The sequence below is a fragment of the Kwoniella botswanensis genome, chromosome 1, assembly GCF_036426115.1.
Source record: "Kwoniella botswanensis chromosome 1, complete sequence".
NCBI classification, from domain to species: Eukaryota; Fungi; Basidiomycota; class Tremellomycetes; order Tremellales; family Cryptococcaceae; genus Kwoniella; species Kwoniella botswanensis.
Window position 1 is genome coordinate 7,956,038 of NC_088599.1, and position 11,637 is coordinate 7,967,674.

At 43.3% G+C, this 11,637-nt stretch overlaps 5 protein-coding genes across 5 annotated transcripts; 3 read left to right on the forward strand and 2 right to left on the reverse strand.

Moving 5' to 3' along the window:
• Positions 1-486: 486 nt before the first annotated feature.
• Positions 487-1,676, reverse strand: L199_002997 (uncharacterized protein; the record flags this gene model as incomplete). The annotated part of the gene is made up of 3 exons (XM_064888734.1): positions 487-772; positions 980-1,260; positions 1,380-1,676. 3 exons carry the CDS (start codon positions 1,674-1,676, stop codon positions 487-489), a joined length of 864 nt encoding a protein of 287 aa, XP_064744806.1.
• A 454-nt stretch (positions 1,677-2,130) lies between these two features.
• On the forward strand, positions 2,131-3,372 carry L199_002998 (uncharacterized protein; the record flags this gene model as incomplete). Its single annotated transcript, XM_064888735.1, has 5 exons — positions 2,131-2,138; positions 2,204-2,332; positions 2,449-2,580; positions 2,665-3,182; positions 3,275-3,372. The coding sequence occupies 5 exons, from the start codon at positions 2,131-2,133 to the stop codon at positions 3,370-3,372; spliced, it is 885 nt and encodes a 294-aa protein (XP_064744807.1).
• A 1,306-nt stretch (positions 3,373-4,678) lies between these two features.
• L199_002999 (uncharacterized protein) lies at positions 4,679-5,731 on the forward strand (the record flags this gene model as incomplete). The annotated part of the gene is made up of 1 exon (XM_064888736.1): positions 4,679-5,731. One exon carries the CDS (start codon positions 4,679-4,681, stop codon positions 5,729-5,731), a length of 1,053 nt encoding a protein of 350 aa, XP_064744808.1.
• A 642-nt stretch (positions 5,732-6,373) lies between these two features.
• L199_003000 (uncharacterized protein) lies at positions 6,374-9,608 on the forward strand (the record flags this gene model as incomplete). Its single annotated transcript, XM_064888737.1, has 15 exons — positions 6,374-6,684; positions 6,820-6,915; positions 7,074-7,322; positions 7,417-7,438; positions 7,548-7,557; positions 7,619-7,685; positions 7,768-7,842; positions 7,907-7,972; positions 8,038-8,421; positions 8,548-8,633; positions 8,705-8,808; positions 8,880-8,957; positions 9,039-9,049; positions 9,184-9,480; positions 9,557-9,608. The coding sequence occupies 15 exons, from the start codon at positions 6,374-6,376 to the stop codon at positions 9,606-9,608; spliced, it is 1,908 nt and encodes a 635-aa protein (XP_064744809.1).
• Positions 9,609-10,048: 440 nt separating this feature from the next.
• Positions 10,049-11,600, reverse strand: L199_003001 (uncharacterized protein; the record flags this gene model as incomplete). Its single annotated transcript, XM_064888738.1, has 5 exons — positions 10,049-10,318; positions 10,384-10,667; positions 10,783-10,982; positions 11,067-11,151; positions 11,228-11,600. 5 exons carry the CDS (start codon positions 11,598-11,600, stop codon positions 10,049-10,051), a joined length of 1,212 nt encoding a protein of 403 aa, XP_064744810.1.
• Between the last annotated feature and the right edge of the window lie 37 nt (positions 11,601-11,637).

Below are 11,637 nucleotides of genomic sequence, written 5' to 3' on the forward strand. Positions count from 1 at the left end.
GCTAGATCTGTTTTTTTGTGTCGTGGGTAATTGCTCTCTTATTGTTTTACGCTGTGAATCTGAATATTATAGGATTATTGTTATTTTTGGATTTGTATTTGAGGAGGATCAGGATCCCGAGACGCACAAAGTCACGATGTAGGAGAGGTGTCATCAATTATCCCAGTCATATCTGTGTGATCTGATACGACTCTGACATTTACCATATATTCAGTCGGGTGTAACACTTTGATCGCATATGGTAAGTAACAAAGTGGAAAGGATGATAAAGTATGAAACCTTAAAGGAAGGAAATATGCCGTACTTGCAAGGTCATGCACATTTCGATTAAATGTTTTATCTGAAAGGTCACAGAGGATGATTGATCTAATGCAGGTGTGAGATGTATGAAAATAAAGTACAACACGTTTGATATGTCATTATCAGTAAATCTTGTGAAGACGCCTCTCTACTGTGCATAATGATATACTCGCATGTTAAAGGTCTTCACCACTCAATCCTATCACCCCTCCAATCCCAACACCTCCCTTCCCACTTCTTGCCCTCAACTCCCCTCTTCACCTGCTCCATGACACCCGTCATCTTCTCAATAGCCTGATCAATGTCAAACCTTCCATGCTCGGGATCCGGCTTGATGTTCTGACCCAAGACGGGTTTCGTAAATGACGTGATGACTGTTCCGGGATGATAGCCTACCGCTACGGCTGAGGAGTTCTTGTTAATCAGTTCGTGATCGAGTGTGCGGATCAGTTGGTTCGTAGCTGCTTTTGAGCTAGAGGTATGTCAGCTAAATTTCTAGGCTAATGGGCATGAAGTCATGGTAGAACAGTATGATTTGTAAATCGTGGAAGCAAGGAAAAAATCAGAGCTGTAACGATAGTGTGACTCTGATTTTTTGAGACCGGTCATAGGTTTTTGGAGATACTGATATAAAAACATTTGCGTATCTGTGATTAACATCCAGCAAAATTGAACTCACGCTCTGTAAGAGTACCATCCCCCACGATGATTATCTCCTATACTACCCACTCTAGCACTCATAGACCAACACAGACTATTCCCTTCACCTATCAACCCCTGAGCAGGATCTCCTTCACCATCTTTCCATTCTGACGACGAACGTAATTTATCGAATTGCTTTTTAGTGGGAATGAGGGGGACGAAATGCTTGTAAGTCAATAGATGACCTAAGGTGTTTATCTGGAATTGTTCTAGTGCGAGTGACGGGTTGATGGACGAAAAGGATTTTTCGGTATGTAGCTGTACAATCATCCCAAAAAGTTAGTCAATCACCATCACCAATCACTAGAGTATAAGGACCAACATTGTGCTACTTAAGATGTTCACGAGAATATACATGAGGATACTAGACGACTCACCACACCTGCCATACAAGCTATCAGCCTCACCCTCCCCTCTCCTTCTCTGCCGCTTACAATCTCAGCCGCTCTGGCTAAACCATCTTCATTACGTATATCCACATCCCCAACAACAATCAGCCTCTCCTTCCCTTTACCTTTGTTATCGCCTTCAAGGAGCTTAGAAGATAATTCTCCCTCCGTAGATTTCGGTCGATGGGTTAGGGCATATACTGATAAGTTTGTATTTTTCAGGATGTATCGAGTGAGTGCTGAACCGAGTGAGCCGGAAGATCCTTGAATGATAGCTATTGACATGATATCAGATTATAGATTGTTTGGCTTCTTTAGCTATGCAAGAGCTAGCATTTAGAGTATATAACGAGATTCACAACCGGGCATACACAATGGATTGCAGTCTCACCTGGGTATTGACCATCGTCAATACTCTACTCTTTAAAGTCAGTCTCTGTCGATCGAGATGGACATGGTGAAATATGGGGTCTCCACTGTATGACCACATCAATCCCACGTGACAGACCGTAGATAAACAAAGATGCATCCCAGTATAAGTTATGAGAACATTCCCTTTGATGCATGCGAGTTTGAGGTCAAGAGTGCAAGATACTCCTAAGAGATATAAAAAGGTGCTGATAGCGCAGATGATATAGATATATAGAAGCAAATGAGCGATCGAGTGTGAATATCAATCAGGTGTAGTAGGAAAAGTATAGATCACTTCGGACGTATTTTATCCTGAGAAGCGTTAATCATGTCAAAGTGAGTGAACTCCTCTATACAAGCAAGTATGGGACGGGATCTGACATATGATCATTCGATGATAGAAATCCTCTGAAGCTCAAGGCATTGCTCATCGATCTCAATGGGACTCTACATCTTGGTTCGGAACCTACAAAAGGTGCTGTACAGGCTATTGAGAAGTTGAGAAAAGCGAGAATACCATTTATCTTTTGGTATGTAGCTTCCACCCGCTTGTGCAATTGAGGAGAAGGATACACTGCACAGAGACACATGGACCGGAAGTAGAATGTACACCAATATGACTGGATGCTGATGGTACAGGACGTAGCTCAAACTCGACCAAAGAATCTTCCTCTCAGCTACTGTCGAAGCTCGGTGAAATGGGATTTAAAGCTTCGCAGGAAGACTTGATGACTAGTTTGAGTGCGTGTAAACAGCTGGTAGAAGAGAAGGGCTTCAAGTGGGTTTCATGCATTTCCTCGTTACATGTAATGTCATTCGTCCATCCTCTTCAGCAGACTGAACAGCTAATGCCTGGCGGTAGACGACCTTTCCTGATAATGTCCGAATCAGCGAAATCTGAATTCCCCTCTTCCTCCTCCCATTCACACCAAGGGACGTACGATTCCGTGATACTAGGCTTAGATCCACCTTCGTTATCATACGACAACCTCAACAAGGCATTCCGCATACTCAAATCAGAACCCGTCTCCCACTCCCAATCAAGCTCATCTGACAAGAACGAGAAGAACGGTGATGATAGAAAAGCAGTATTGATAGCACCTCACAAAGCGTCTTTCCAACAATCTCCCTCCACATCCACATTCCCAGCGGGTCTATCATTAGGTATAGGTCCATTCGTTCATTTACTTGAACATGCCACGGGAGAAAAGGCATTGATAGTTGGTAAACCTACTATATCATTTTTCGAACTCGCCATTCAACGATTACAGCATAATCATGGTAGCAAAATTGGAGAAGGTGAGATAGGTGTGATAGGGGATGATATACAGAATGATCTGGGAGAAGGAGCGAGGGAGTTGGGGTTGAAGAGGGTTTTAGGTAAGTACGGTATGATCAAACATCTGTTTGCTATCCATATTCATACTAATTGTGAACTGCAAACTGATCTATCACTCTGATGAATGATATAGTGCGTACTGGGAAATATCGACCTGAGAGTGAACAGACGGATCATCCACCTGATAAGGTATATGAGGACTTTGCGGAGTTCGTGGATGATCTGATATGATAAGAGTCCACGAAGATGGATATGGACATCGATCATAGATGTAACACCCTATCCATATTCAAAATGGATACACGGTCAAAGTGATTCAAATACCATCATGGTCCAATGATTGGAAGAGTCGATTCGTTTTTCAACATCTCGATGTAGTTCCGGACGTATTCCTGGGAGCTCTGATGCTGAAGGAGTGGGTACGTATCGTACATACAGCGTCAATTCTCACCCGACGCGTACTTTCAATGCATTCGGGATCAGCTGGGCAGAAGAGTCGTATCGCAGTCATATGTACAAAACCCGAAAAGGCTTTCTGAGCATTACGACTTATTTGCCCGAGCCGTAAGACCGGACTCTGTTCTGTTCCGATTATAGCGCCCCTGAAGATCAACGTCGACGCAGACGCAGAGGTAGAGGCAACAGCGTATAAAGATAGAGAGCTCCCTTCGAGAAGACTCGGCCGAGGGGTGAGCCCCAGCATGCCCACTCTTGGCAAGAGCGCGTTTAGCTAGGGGTATGGGCTGACTGGATCTTGGTTGATCTTGAATCTGACTGGCTGAGATCTTGGATTAGGGTGATATCCCGACGGGCATATCCGAATCACTGGCCATCAAATTATTCAGCTGGGCCGGAGCCGTTAAGAACCGTACGCGCCCAGAGCCGAGTGACTAATCATTTTTATTTGGTTTATTCGGTTGACTCGATTTGAGGTAATCTCGTGTTCTCACGCCATACGCTTATTCATCCATACTCGTTATAAACAACACCTGCTTTCCTCTTCCTTACTTCCTTTCTCTTCTTTCTTCTCTATATCGATACTATCACTTCTATACTTTACATACTGCCTATACATCTATTCGAGATGTGTTACTAAATTGCTCTACTACACTGCGCTACTCAACGACTCAAACCCCAAACAGTCGTTCCCAATTTTCCCACACACTTCACTTTCATAACCTTACCCAGTAAATAAACCATCACCACGTCGTCCTCACCGACAAAGTCCTCTTTCAACAAGACTATCCAAAATGTTCCATACAATCCAGTTTGTCATCCTTACCCGAGGTTCACCTCCACCACTAACCAACGAACAAGTCCAACGACCACCACCGCTAAGTCAGTCGATCCAGACTATATTACTACCGAGCCTAAAAGATTAGACGTCGTCGACCAATTGACAAAGGTCATTGCTACTACTACTACTGTAAACGGTTTATCGCATAATACAAACTACGATATATTCACAACAACAAAAGCTTCAAGGAAGCAACGTTCATCTTTATACCCATTATCAAGAGAGACTGGTATCGACGAGATGAGATTCGAATCAACTTCCAAACCCACCTTAACCCCTGTAGGGTTCAGGTTACTTTCCATCTCGGAAAGAAAATTATCCACTCTGGACGCATCGCTCTACGACGAAGGACCTGAATTACTCAAGGGCGTTTTGGTCAAGGAATCAATCAAGAGCGCTTGGAAGTCCGTCCAAGGAGGGTCCAACATCGACCTCAGGGTGGAATTGGATTCTTACTCGACAATGGGATTAGATGTCATTTCTGAAGAAAGTTTCGAAGAGGAGGAAGTTGTCAATGGGAATGAAGAAAGATGGTTCGAAGATCTCGTGTCTTCTTTCGGTGAAGAGGATTTCCAATCTCCCCAAGAAGTAACTCACGAATGGGTAGAATCCAAAGTGTCGGAGATCGTTTTTGATGATCTGGATCTGGAATTTGATAGCAACCAAATCGAAGCTTTCACTTTCCCTTCTCCTACGCTATCACCTACGACTGTTCCTCAAGTCACCATCACTGGTGTTGCTGAAGAAGAGGAGGAAGAGGAAGATTCTTTCTCGGTTGAGAACAAACCGTCGCACGTTCATCGCTCCGGCTCAACGATAGAAAGATCATCCCTACTAGACACTCCGATCCTTTATCCCATCTCTTCATCTACACTGGCACCTCCATCACCTATCGAACCTATTCAATCAAGTTCAGATTGGGATGAATCGATCTACATCCATCCTCAAGCTTATCAGACAGAGGCCGACTATTGTCTCGATATCGAGGAATTCTCCTTACCACCACCTCTCATCAGATCTCTCTCGAGCTCGTCGACCACCTCGATCGAAGATGAGGAGGAAGTGTGCGGCACACCTCCACTCAGGTATTCGGAATTGAACGAACAGCCACTTTGGTTGAACGGTCTCAAGGATGAAGCTGATTTGGTAGATTCGGATGAAGATGAAGAAGCTTTAGACGAGGATGAGGATGAGTTGGGTATACAGAGGTTCACTGAGGATGAGGGGAAGGTCTTGGGAGGTGTTGTGGGTATGGCCTTGGGATTCAATGAGGGAGGTTTCGTATTGATTTAGTTCTATTTTTTTGGTCGTATGTTTGTTAGGTGTTTTAGGTAGAAAATATAGAAAATACACAAAAAAAGTTTGTCGTCTCTGTCTCACTGATTGGTTATATGTTCCTTCTGATTTCATGCATATATACTGTGCTTGAATAAGTTTTCAGCTGTCGTCGACCTGGACAGCAAGGTATTCTACAATACGAATACGCAGTTTGTCAATTGTGATGTTATTTTTAGCCTGGGCTGTGGTGACGAATGGATCAGGAACAGCGCAACAGAGATTCGGTTACGTTACTCGCTGCCATTTAGCAACAGCATCAACAACAACATTATTACTCATAAATTACCTCCCTCTCCCTCGTCATTGCTTGACTAATATTGATATCAGACTTGTATATACCCTTGACATCTTTCATACCATACACACTTGGAGCTTCTCTTGGCAGTCTTAGCCTCTTATCGCTCAAGGTATAAGCTCTACAGCTCCGAACCATCTGACATCAGATTGGACACACATTCCTTTCTTCCGAGTTTGGATTAACACCATATACACGCGGTGTTTAGTTGTCCTTCTCTCTGATCATCAATTCATAATACATACTATCACAGAAAAATCATCGCCATATCTACATATGTGTAGCTGATGGAATCAAACGCAATGTCAAACAACCTCCAACATCCTTCTGTCTCAGACGACACTTCTACCACGAACGATCATGAACCCGACACAACCTCTAAGCCGAGCAAGAGGGATATACTGAAATCCGTATTCACCCTCGCACCTTCCATACCTATCTCATCCGAACAGCAGAGGCAATCTGCGCTCGTAGAGAATGATATACAGCGGGATTATGCGAGAATGAGGGATGAGGATCTACAAGAGCTGCAGAGGAGGCAGGGAGCTACGAGGGTTATTCAGAGGTATTACAGAGGGTATAGGGATAGGAAGATGGTTAAAGGAATGAAATTGTATGTCACCATTTTATACTTCCACTTCATCAATCATACGTGATAGGCAGTCCAATCTAGAAATATAACTTTATAACGTAGTACACTTCAAAAAATCAAAACTGATGATGTGGTGATTGTTCTCGGTCCACATAGACAGCGGGATGCAAGATGGGATGATCTCGTGAAACAGACTGGCGAACAAAGTTACTCGAAAGGTCAATTGGATAATAAAAATGATGTGAAGTCTAGGTGAGTATACATCTACTGTTCTGTCATGATGTAACACAACAAGAGGGACACGATGCTGTCTAGACTGTAGACTAAATGCAATATACCAATTTGTCTTCTCTCACTTCTGTTCGACTCACGATGATTCAATCGATACTGATACCCCCTTTTACAATCAGATGGCATCGTGCAGTCCAAGCGGCCTCTCGACTCGAATCGGGCGAGGGCCTCTATAATCCCCCTTCAGATCTTATCGAGGATATACCAACGGAAGAAATACCGGAATCCACCAAGAAAGCTAGACGAGCGACTTTCTGGGGTAATCTCAGCTTACCTATCGCCAAGGATCAAAACACGGGCAAGGGCAAAGATAGGGATGAGAATGAGGTGTTACCTTATCAGAGTAAAGCGCTGGAACAGCAACATTGGTGAGTATCACAATTGACATGGTGCGAACCCTCTTGCCGAGCTACCGGAAGGGGCGAAGTCCTAATTCTTTATTATTTGGGTGATATTGAACAGGCTCGAGATGATTGACGGTAAAGTAAGTTGAAATGCAACGATATTGTATCCTGGTCATCATGACTCATGCTATCAAATTATGCGAAATGCTGATTATTCTAAATATTCACCTCAATGTTAACCCTAATCAGCATAGATATGGTCAGTTAAGCTTCCGAGATAATTTCCTAACCCCGACAGGGCTGATCATCATACAACACAGGAAGTAATATGAAATACTATTTCAGGAAATGGAAAGAAGCTGAGACTCAGGATAACTTCTTCAGATGGTATGTTGAAAAATTCTTATAACAACCGCTGTCGTACTTTCCATGAGTAATCTCAGCTGACTCAAGTGCAACTCTGATCCAGGCTAGATAGAGGCGAAGGCAAAGATCTTGATCTGGAAGAGATGCCTAGAGACAGACTGGAAAAGGAACGAATCATGTTAGTCACCATCTTTAACAAGGATGATGGTAATAAGCTGACAGAGGATGTTGGGGCACTCTAGGTATTTGTCTGCCGAACAGAGGTTGAATTACTTGGTTAAAGTGGATAAAGACGGGTTATTGAGATGGTATGTCAAGACATCATCAACATACAATCGTTGCATAGAAAGAGCTGATACGGGAGATTCTATAGGGCAAGGAACAACGAGCTTGTCGATACTGCCGCTGGGAAATGGAAAGATGCGGGCGATGGTAAAGGGATAATACCGGAAGATAATTCTTCAGATAACGAAGACGAGCAACGACCGCGTAAAGATGATTATGCAACAACATCAAAGACACCTTGGAAAGCTCGAAAATCCCACAAAACCGGATCGACCCCATCGTCATATGGATCGGCGAGTGATCTGTCGATATCGTCGGATAGCTATTCGGCGGAATCGGATTTGGATGATAATGAGGATACCCATTATGTAGGGCTGGATAAGGCTGACGAAGAGCAGGGTTGGTTGGAGAGAAAGAAGAAGAGATTGACTCCTGGCGGGATGAGGAAGGAATTGTTGAGGAAGACTGTAAGGTAGGTACGAACATTTATCACAAAGATGATTTGTATCTATGTTACTTGTCGAATACCTTGGATTCGATAGGGGCTTACAACCTTAGAAACTAACTGACGGCCCTCTGAACTTTTCGCTTGGAGCAGACGCAATACCTGGATTTACGTTAGTGATATGAAGTTAAACTTATTTGTCGGGATCAAGCAAAGTGGTAATTTCCAACATTCTTCATGTGAGCCATTTACCAATCGTACACAAGCTGTGTGGTCACGACCTGACGTATCATATTTCATATCGCATCAGTCCTGGCTGGAGGCAAAGTCACATCGGCAGGTATAATAGTAGTGAAACACGGATTGATCAAATCGCTCAATCCGTTGAGTGGACATTATAGGTCGTCCATCGAGGTGAGCTTGTCGAAGCAGGATACGATTTGTGTCGAAGACATATAGCTGACTTTGCTGCCTTCGTTATATAGCACTTCAGAGCTTTTATTGGTCAACTTGAGAATAGAGGCGTGGATTTGAGTCATGTTAAGATTGCCAAGAGTGTTCTGGTGAGTATGAGATATCGTATGCTGAAAGAAACAGTAAATCTCATTGACTGATGGTGTTTGGTATCCGCCAATTGTATCTAGTCATTATGGGGGTGAGCATCATCATTATCAATACGCTGTTCATGCCAGTCCCCTATCCCCTTCTACCCTCCATCCCTGCCCCCGGACATAATCAACTTATTCACATGAGTTGCAAAAACTGATTTTGTTTCTTTCGGTAATTTAGTTTATCGAAATACGCCAAGATAACCAAACGTGAACAAAACTTCATATCCACTATCAAACATGCTTTGCACATCTCATCTGAACCTACTGAAGAGGAGAAATCAGCCGAGTTGAAAGCCAACGCCGAAAGGGAAGAGAAGGAACATCAGGAAAGGATGAAAAGGGTTCATATTGCCGAGGAGGAGAGTGGGCTGAACGACCCTCAACGGAAGGGGGATGTAAAAGAAGGAGGTGACGAAGAGGAATTGAGGAAGGTCAGGAGGGAAGTGCTTTACGGTAAAGAAAGAGAAAAGGATATGTAAGTCGATAATCTCACTTGAGTTGCTGTGGAAAATGCTGATTAGGTTGATATTTTGATTCTTGACTTTCGGTAGAGAGGATAAAGAGCGTAAGGAAGATACCAAACGGGAAATACGACCTGTATGAATATGGATCGGGAAGGGAGCAATCAGCAATGGTACAAGACAAGACATCACACCAAGGAAGCAAGATTTCGGATTATACAGGGAGAATTGGATTATTTTTCTGAATATGTTGTACGCTGTACTGTACTTGGTCATCAATCAATATAATAGGATACCTGGCATCAATAATGAACATATTTGAGGAAACATACATACTCGTATTTCATGTTTCACTGTTTTTCGCATCACATATATACGCATTTTTGCACTAGGTTACTATAACTTACTGAATGATACTGATTTTACAATAAACTGATTTTGGGTGATATCTGCTTTCATATGATAATTACACTATCACACAAACATCGATGTCCATCTTCGATGCGATTATATCTTTTCTTTTTCTGCTTTACAATTCATCTCTATCTTCTCCTTTTTTCCGTTTTATCACCTGACCTAACCTTACGCCCAATTCCCCTCCAAAGCATCTTCAGGGAACTCCTTCTTACTCAGACCCAACTCCTTCAACGCATCGTCCATACTGACTTTCTCAGCAGCGGAATCATGATCCAAGTCATCTTCAACTTTCTCGCCTTGTTTACCCAGACTTTCGTGCAGTTCATGAGGAGAGGTGATGATGAGTAATTCGGCACCTTGATAGTCCAACAACGAAACTGGGTTGGAGGGGATGAATCGGCGATTACGGAAGATATCGAGGAGATGTTGTGGATACTGAACGGAGAAGAGGGAAGTTAGCACCCGTTTTGATACATGATCACTTGCAATCCCGTACCCACCTGAGCCCTCTTCTCCCTTGGGATTCCCGCTGCTCTAGGATTACCTCTACTCTCCACATTAGGATCTTTAACCTGCAAGACCACTGCTCCTTTCTCCTCTATACCCAACTCTTTTTGCACTTGACCGAAATCCTCGTGAGTCGGAGTAGTGATCTCGTAAGCCAATAGTGTCTTATAATCCCTTTGACGATTGTGGTCTGGACTATCTGCTAATTCATCTCGAGGTGAATGAAGGATGTAATGTCCTCTAGCAGCTGGACGAGCGGCAGCTTGATGACGAGTGCCTAGTAGAGTAGTGGTATTAGTATTGTTGATAATATTGATATATTAGCTCGTAGACGATGAGATATCTACCACTTCCTCGTCAGGCAAGGATTGAAAGGCAGAAACACAGCTCACCCCTTGTCTTTGTCTCGTAGGTATAAGCACCAAACGAATCTTTCAAAGTACTCTTATCTTCACCCACGCCACCAATCAATCCCCAGATCACTTGATGCTTCGCACCAGGATCTGGCAACTTCTTCTTACCAACTTCGATGATTCGATGATAATGTCCTTTGGAATGTTTACCCGATTGAGGAATGAGGAGGATATGGAACCTGAAAGACGAGCATATAAAATGGAATCAGCTTTCATCGCCTACAGATTGACTCTCGGTTGATAGGAGTAAGCTGGATACTTACTTGGATATATCATCTAATGATTCCGCTTCTTCAGTTTCTACCTTGGGTCGGTATAGGAAATAGATATGTCCAGATTCGAGTGTACCTTGATTCCATACCACACATCACATCAACTCGTCTATCCCCCTCAGCACCGGAGTCCGGATAGGAAGCTGACATACCATGCCTAGGTTCATCTTCATCATCCTTCTCACCACTCTCCTTCTTCTCTTCGCGTTTTACTTCATCCTCTCTGCTTTCCACTTTGTCCTCATCTTTGGCTTTAGCTTTCTCAGCTGCAATTTCATCTTTGACCCCTTCCTCTCCCAGATTGGTCTCTTCTTTCTTAGTCTCAGTAGTGGGTTCACCTTGAACGGCAACTTCGAATTCCTTTTTCTCAGCTACATCCTGTTCTTTCTCCTGCTTGGCTTTCTTAGGTGATCTTCCGTTCTTCGTTGAGGAGGAAGATGAAGGTTGTGATCTCTTTTCACCTGTTTCTGCTCCTTGGGAGGGAGAGGAGTGATTATTGGTGGCTTTACTTCTTGTTGATACCATCTTTGAGTGATTCACTATGTTATAAGAAAGCAGGGAA